Genomic DNA, 8,714 nt, shown 5'->3' with positions numbered 1-8,714 from the left:
AATGGCCTGTCGGATAGGCACGTTCAGCATCACATAGCCTATAGGCCTACACGATTTGGTTCTTATAGCTATATTTAGTGTTCACCTAAATAGGCCTATAGCTACTTGGATTTTTATAATCCAACTAGTTTTTGAAGAATATTTTATCTATGCCTATAACTGCAACACAATACTGTATGTCGGACTATAAATAATAACATAGCTGTGTTTTTCCTATAATATTGTATGACATAGGAAAACAGTCGTCATTTTGACAAATGTAGCTCTTTATTTGTTAAAATAGGCTAAGATCATTTACAATAGTCTAGCCCATGACACATTGAAACAACAATCGTTTTCATTTAATAGGCTAATTGTGAGATAATAAGAAAAAAGTCTATTTGAAAAGTTTTTTTATTTCGAAAAAGTCCGTTTATTTTAGCTAAAACATTCTAAAAATACCTCTAGCCCACGAGAAGGGTATAAACATAGGGCCTAGGCTGTTTTATAATAAGCTATTGTTTTCCTTTTATGCGATTCTGTTTGAGATAACAAAATGTCTTTTATTTTATATTGAATAACCTTACACTAAATGTTGGTCAAATAATTTACAGCCATTTAAAATAAATCCATTTAATTTGCCGCTTGTAGAAGTTCTTGATAACTGGAATGTTACCGGGTCTTTGTTGACATTTGCGAAGCAGCACATGCACCATTCCATTGACAAAGTCAACGGCTGTATTTTAATCCACGCAGGCCTCCGTAGTGGCAGGAAGTAGTTCCGTCGTCGTTTTGAGACCATTCGCAAGTCTCATAATCGGCTAATTTATTGGGTAAAGAGCTCTACTGAAGAGGTAAGAGCTTAACTAAAGACGCGTATCAACTTAAAAAGGTTGCCCCGAGGATGATTAACGCACGTGAGAATCGCCGTGCAATAGTTAACAGTCGTTTTCATTTAGCTAACACTTCTAACCCTAACCTAGCTGTAGCAGGATGGAGGAGAGCGTCCTCAATGAGGGGCAGCTCAGTTTGCAAATTGTGGAGCTACATCTATGAATTTATAGTTACTACATCTCTGATGTATAGAAAGGCAACGTGACAAGTGGACTTTGTAATACAACTGTTCTATTGGTGTTCATTCGTTTTTCTTTCTTTCGTGTATGTATAAGTAAACACAGGCTGGGGGTCAGTGCATTGTTGTGTTTACTTTCTCATAGTATTTCTCTGTAGCATAAGACACATAACTGAAGATTAGATCAACTACAAGACTCTGTGAAGTCAAGACGTCAACCTCATGCCCCTGTTGTGTAGATTGAATGTTCAAAATCACAGTGAATTCATACATAATTTATATCAAACCAAATAATGCATCATTTCAATAAATCATGAATCGTTTATAAATAAAGGTCTAATCATCTATTTTGATACAAAAAAAAATTACCAACATGTCAACATTGAATCTCCAACAACACATTTAACTTGTAATCTACATGGCTGTCTGTTTGGATGAGGTGGTGATGGGTGACATTCGTCAGTCGTTGCTGCCTCGCGATGTGCTGAGTGCAGCCAAGGAGCTGCTGTATCACCTGGACATCTACATCTGTAACCTGGTGCAGTCGGGCCGGCAGCCTCCTCAGGTCGACACCAAAACCCTGGAGCTGGTGGAGGAGTTCATCCTGCACGCGCCTAAGGACAGAAACACCCCAGCTAGGGTGAGGCTCAAAACGCTACACCCTTCTTATATGTTAGAAAGTTGCACACACCTTTAGTGTTAGTGGGTCAAATTTTACCCATGATTTAACATTGCCCAAAATACAAATACGAAAAACAATGATTCTCATCCAGTATTGTTTTTCACCTCATAACTAACGTATCATATCCATGCATGCACACATTGTTTTAAATTAAATTTGTGTTTTCTTTTATCTTGAAATATACCACCTGTTTTCAATTTAAATAAAAATTCAGTTCAATCATTGTGTCTCCTATAGAGAGGACAATCGGTTCATATGTTATCTGATTATAGTAGACTCATATTAGAACACACTTTCTAGAATAAATGATGTGTTTTTATTGCTATTATTGGGGTCAAAACTGACCCGTATAGATTTATGTTTGTAAAAATGAAAAAATAAAAAAGATGTATAGATTTTTTTGGGGGCTCAAAATAGCAGAAGGAAGTGTCCAGAGTCAAAGAGGATTCTTGTTTGAGCCACAATGTGGCTTCCTGGTTTCCTTCCATTTTTCAGGAATGGTTTCTTTCGCCTTTTCTTGAGCCGGATATTGAGGCAAGAGCTAACATTTTGAAATGTTGTACTATTCCTTTAAATGTGGCAGCCCATACATGGTCTATGTTCTTCTGTCCAGAGGATGAGCGCCCTCCAGGAGCTCCAGCTGTTGGAGATCATGTGCAGCTGTTTCCAGGAGCAGAGCCGTGACACTGTCCGTCAGCTCATGTTCTCGGCCCTCTTCAGTCTCCAAGGCAACCAGGCGGACGAAAGTCGCATGGCACTGTTGGGCAAGCTGGTCTCCATGGCGATCGCCGTAGGCAGGGTTCCTATCTTGGAATGTGCTGCTACCTGGTTACAGGTGAGGGTTCACTTCAGACACGCTCACATACTTCAATGTGCATTCAAATCTGGGTCTGGAGTGTCCTTTTTTCTATTTTCTTTCTATTCAGTTCTTCAGTGTGTGATGTGTTTGCGCTACCTAGTGCTTCTCTCTATGTGTTTAAGAGTTAGTAAAGCAAAAACTATTTCCAACTGACCACAGTTCAATTGTCGAGTTTATTCTCGTCGTTACATTGTATTTCGTATTTATTCTCGACATTCAATTTTATTCTTGAAGTGCATAAAGAAAAAAAAGGTCCTCCTCTTCTTTTTATCCTTCTCCGCGGCCCTGATACTCTTCTGTATATACATATGCCTCTGTTTGTGTGTGTGTCCTACAGAGAACCCACAGTGTGTACTGTGTGCGCCTGGCTCAGGTGCTGGTAGACGACTACTGTAGCCTGGTGCCAGGCTCTGTGCCCACCCTGCAGAACATCCACAGCGCCAGCCCACGCTTCTGCTGCCAGTTCATCACTGCTGTCACCACCCTCTATGGCCTCACCTCAGGTACTGTGCTGGGATAACACATAAGTAGAAGAACACCTAAACACTGGGACCTCCATAGAGTGGGATTTGACCCCGGGCAGAAGGAATGCATTATGTCATCAGGTTCTTGTAGAAGGTGGAGTCAGTGATTCTGGCGAACGCTTGTTGTCAAAATCACTTTTTGTCAAATATCAGTGAATATCTCCTCATGATCCGCTACCTGTCCGTGCTGTGTGTGTGCTGAAAACATCTTGTGTGAATACACAGCTTAGGCTCTGTAAACTGGTATGCAAACAAAGAGGCCAACCGTAGTTAGTAACATTCCTGTTAACAGAGCCTAGGCTGTTTGATAACACTTTGAGCGCATACCCAGTATGTACAACAAATAGCGGATCGTGAGGAGATATTCCCTGATTTTGACAAAATAAAATATTGACAACAAGCATTCTCCAGAATCGCTGACTCCATCTTCAAATGGCTGTAAATGAAAATACTCTGGAATATTTAGAAAATGTATTTTGTGTGTGTGTGTTTTCAGAGGAGCTCACCCCTCCTTTAGAACTCCTCCAGATGATTGTGTCGTGGATCCAAGACGACCCTCGTCTAGTCCTGATCAACTTCCTGAACACGCACTCTGGCAACCAGCCAATCAGCTTGCTTGACCTCACACCATTGGGCGGTCTGGTGCGCTGGTGTGTCAAAGCACCGCTGGCCTACAGGAGAGACAAGAAGCAGGCTTTAACCAATGGTAACACTGAGAGTGAGCCAGAGGTGGGGCCTCTTTTCTCTGGTCTCCATCTCAGTGTCCTACAGGTGGGTGCTGTGTTTTCGATACATCTGCAGTAGGGTTGGGCGCCTAGGCAGTATGACAGTATATGCTATCCGACAATAGAAATATATCTTCTGTTAGAGATTTGGCCAAAAAAGACAATATTTTCAGGTCAAACTTGGAAAAATGTATACGTGTTGAAGCTAGAGTTAACTGATTACCAGATATTTGCCAAATAGTTTATTTTTAAATGATATATGATATACTCTAAAATACAAATGTGTGTGATGCTGTGAAAAAGATCTCTGCACGCCTGAGTAGACGACAGGTGCGTCAGACGAAGGTGCTGTATAACTAAAGGAAAAAGTCCCGCACACTGTCTCGTTCTTTCGCTGATACATTTATTTTAAAAGCAACAAACAAGCAATAAAAGATTTTAAAAAATGTGATGAAAGTACAGTATGGTTATTTTAAGCCATAAGTTAATTGAATTTAAAGAAAAAATTCTATATTGTGATTTTCTCCATGTTATAAAATGACTTATACAGTGATAGAAGATGTAGTATGCAAAACATCTCCAACACACTTTTTGAGGATCAATCAAGCCGTTTTCCCATGCCTTTGTCTATCTCCTGCCACATTCAGGTCTTCATGCTTTTGCCGAACATACTTAAGGAGAAGGGGCTTTTCGGTCGCCTGGCACTGCTCCATATGGAGTCCCTGGCCTCGCTGACCTCAGATCTGTCCAGGCTGTTGGACCAGGCCGACAAACACACACAAGCCAAAGACACACAGACACTGTCTCAGCTGACCCTGGACCGGTTGGCACAAGCACTGCAGGTGGCCATGGCCAACGGAGCTCTGCTCTGCTCCAGAGGTGAGCAGATTAATTACATTTATTACATGTTTTAGGAACTTCCTTTCTATTCATAGTTAGGTCGTCAAGTAGCTGTAATGTTAGGGCTCAGATTGGAAATTAACTCATATTACAGATATTCAGTGTGCGACGCATGTCTTATGACTTTATAATGCCTTTTTATCAATAGATGATGAGTTTTTATGACTTTATATTGGCTTTTTGACAATCATCTTTTACATTAACCTTCTACAACATACCCATCCTCTTTGTTATACCTGCAGAGCAACAATGTGTGAAACACTACAGATTAGAGCATTGACCAAAGACCAAACGACTAACTGATGAGTTGTTTTTATCGCTTGTCATATGCATGTTCTCCTCATAATGCGGTGATGAGCACTTACTCCATTCTGCCTTGTCTCTACAGATGACCTGAGAGCCATCTGTTCCCGCCTCCCACACAACAAGTAAGAACCATTACTGCTCATTGCCCGTTTAGTTTGTACCATTTTCCTCTGGTTACTTGGGTTCAGCTTCAGCTTTATCGTATTGATTAGGACAAATATGACAAGAACAGCATCAGCTGAATGGTTATCTGTAGAGATGAGCCCGAATCCGAATATGTATTCGGATAAGCACAGATAATGAGTTAGATACGGATACAGATAATTTCCGAATAGTCCCGTTATTATTCGGGGATTTTTTTTAATTTTTATTATGCGCCTAATTGACGCAGTGCGTTCCGCCTCAATGACACAACAGGTAGAATGACACTAACAGCTGTCCTGCGGTGGACATGAGAGGACCGGGCGCGTCCCGTGACCCGCGGTCTCTCTCTTTTTATCCACTGATAAACGCAGCGCGTTCGCCCTTTTCCTTGAATAGAGGGTTCTACCGGTCGCATTCGCTGCCGTTTTTATTTGAGTTTCCTCGTAACCCGCTGCCGTGGCGGAGAAGAGACGAACCGTCAGCCCTTCCCCGATGTATTTACATTCACTAGGCCTACTGCTTAAACTCTTTCAAACACCACAACGTTTCCATCAAACTGATGCTTAGGACCTGTACTTTTTCAGCTGTCAATCAGTGCGTAGACGCCTAGGCCTACTTCAGGACCTATACAATAAAATCGGAAACTGCAAACTTGACACATTAAAATCACGTGGCTTTGTGGAAAGGCTAAAATATTATTTAGGGTTTATGAGATTGGCACGTTGATACAGATTGTTCCTAAACCTTAGTTTAGTAAAACAAATGTAAAAAAAGAGGGAGGGGGAGAGATAGAGATAAAAATAATCATGAAATACAGCTGTATTTCCCCCAGTTAAAGGGAGACCTTAGTTAAGTTAAAAGTAAAACACTGGCCCTCATTTACTAACAGTGAGTAGCCTATGCACATATTTGGGCTGTTATTTATCAATATTTTCGTTCCCTGAATTTCTTTGTATTCTGAGAACAAAGAAGAGAGAGATGAAAAGGTAGAAATATATCTGACTTTTTGACTTATATGTCAACATTACATCAATGTGATGCTTTGAAGGGACAACAATTGCATTGACAATGAATATTAGTTTAGAAAATCAATTTAGGTGTGACTTCCTTTAATGTAGGCTAATGTAAAAGAAACTTCCGGTATACGCCACGCCCACTTCTTGTTGTGTATCCGGATACAGATACAGATACAGATACAGATAATTTTGTTGGCTGAACAGATACAGATACAGATAATGACGTCTCCGCACACCCCTAGTTATCTGTCTACATTATACTGTAGAGAATGTCTGTGATAATTAACAATATGTTCATGTGAAGAGCATACTTCTTCTTGTGCCTTGGTTCTACATTATGTGCAGGGTTAAACTGTGTAGAGCACACAATTTAGTTGAAAAGTACTCTAATTTAATTTCAATTACAGATTAAATTCCTGTAATTTAAATTGGGAAATAAAGAGCAATACCGTTTTTTTACCATTTCAGACTACTTTTCCTTATAAGATACTGCTATCTTCTCAGCCGAATGTTTAATAACTATCTGTTACATTTAGCAACCAAAGAGCCAGAAACAGTCATGTTAATTCCACACACACATACTTTTCTTCATGATTTATCACCGTAAAGAAAATAATTCTGGATAACTGTATTTATATATATTAGTGTGTTCTAGAAAACAAATCCAATTTTGAAGGCGGAAAATGTAAAATTTCCAAAGTAATCCAAGCATATGCAGCCCTCACTGACAAAGCCATCCCTATTTGAATCTTTTTGTGGTAAATAAGTTTAAAAAAATTACTTGAATGAAAACTTTTCCATCTAAACATTTTCTTATCTCTCTCACTCTCACTGTCTCACTCTCTCTCTCTCTCTCTCTCTCTCTCTCTCTCTCTCTCTCTCTCTCTCTCTCTCTCTCTCTCTCTCTCTCTCTCTCTCGCCAGTTTGCTCCAGTTGGTGTTGTCAGGCCCAGTCATGTACTACACCAATATCCACACCCCTCCACTGGCCTTCAGCCCTCATGCGGCTCACTCCCCCATTGCCGTACACCCCACACACCCAACACACCCTACACACCCTACACACCCAACACACCCTACACACCCAATACACCCTACACACCCTACACACCCTACACACACACCTCTAGCCTCCCATCCCTCCTCTCACCCTCAGTACCCCGCTCAGCCTTTCATGGCAGGTGTGCCATTCCCCTACCGACCCAGCCACTAACAGAAATAATGTGTAGCGTCTATGGAGATGGGAAGTTGTGTGTTTATGTATGTATGACCTTTGTATGTATGCATATGTGTGGATGCTGGGTAATGAGGGTTGACTTGCTTGAATACATTTGTGTGTGAGATGTATTATGATGTTAATAGGCTGATTTGCTTTTGCTAAAAATGAGGCTAACATGTTTGTCCAATAAATATTTTTTTACCTCAGTCTTGTGTGTAGTTGTTCATAACAGCCACTTGTGGTCACTGTTGTCCTACTCCCAGCTGCAAATACACTACATCAGCTCTCTCAGGTCAAATACATATTTCAGGGCTTTATTTGAATTATTGAAAAGTACAAGATGGCATAGAAAAAGAACGCTGCCGTAGGCTTAAATTACACCCTATTCAAATTGTGTGTGTTGGACTCTATTTTTACCATATGGTGCAAGTTTAAAAGCTCTTAAAATGTTGGAAAGTATAATGTAGAAACAGCATCATAATCTGTGGAATAAACGAAATTGCTTGTTTTAATCAGACTCAGAAAAGGGTTCTTGCTTTTGAATAGGAAAATATAGTGAATACACACTCCCAGAGGCTTCCTGACTCATGTGAGCACAAAAGGCACAAATATCTAACCGTTCACCTCTGTCCTGGAACCAACGGGTGTCATTTCGTAACCAAAAGATGTCAGTCTTTTGGAGCCAAGCCCTGTGCGCAGACACTCGGCCCTGTTAGTCAACAGATAGCATATCGACCGTCTGCAGCTCACCAACAACCAATTGAAGATGTTCAACCCACCCATGGACCCCGGCTGCCCTCATCTGGGATGACAATTGCATCATCCATGGTCTGTGCACGGCCTCAGTGATGGCTGTTTTTCACTTCAACATTTGAGTACATCAAGGTTTAGAAGAAGTTGTCATTAGGAGAAAGAATGTTGGCAGTTGGGTTTTGGGAATCTCAAAGACCTATTTCCTTTATTTCTCTATTTAAAAAAAAAACTTTAACCTCATATCATCTATACTAGGATGCATGCTCTGCACTTGCCGAGGAGGAAATGAACACACTGAGAGATGCTTTTGTGTGCTCCATCCCTACCATAATAAGCAGTCACTACTTCCTTATCTATTTTTAACTGAAATGTCTCACAATGGTGCAGCCGCATTGTCTTTGAGTCTTTGAGACATCCTGGAACAAGTGAGCAAAGGCGTCAAGTCACACATGGGCTCAAACGAGAGCGTCTGCTTGTGGCAGAGACTTGGATTCCAGCTGTCACTTGTCATTGTCTCTCTCCAGTGGGTGCTGGGC

General features: G+C 40.8%; 1 protein-coding gene across 1 annotated transcript; it reads left to right on the top strand.

Moving 5' to 3' along the window:
• The first annotated feature begins 737 nt into the window (after positions 1-737).
• Positions 738-7,631, top strand: ints15 (integrator complex subunit 15). Its single transcript, XM_080033670.1, has 8 exons — positions 738-833; positions 1,491-1,691; positions 2,347-2,568; positions 2,930-3,095; positions 3,613-3,887; positions 4,489-4,720; positions 5,130-5,169; positions 7,131-7,631. The coding sequence occupies exons 2-8, from the start codon at positions 1,497-1,499 to the stop codon at positions 7,417-7,419; spliced, it is 1,419 nt and encodes a 472-aa protein (XP_079889796.1). The 5' UTR covers positions 738-833; positions 1,491-1,496; the 3' UTR covers positions 7,420-7,631.
• Positions 7,632-8,714: the final 1,083 nt, after the last annotated feature.

This window comes from Ammodytes marinus (assembly GCF_949987685.1).
Source record: "Ammodytes marinus genome assembly, chromosome: 9".
In the NCBI taxonomy this organism is placed as follows: Eukaryota; Metazoa; Chordata; class Actinopteri; order Uranoscopiformes; family Ammodytidae; genus Ammodytes; species Ammodytes marinus.
The sequence above is the reverse complement of the archived record's forward strand: the minus strand, read 5'-3'. Positions and strand labels throughout refer to the sequence as shown.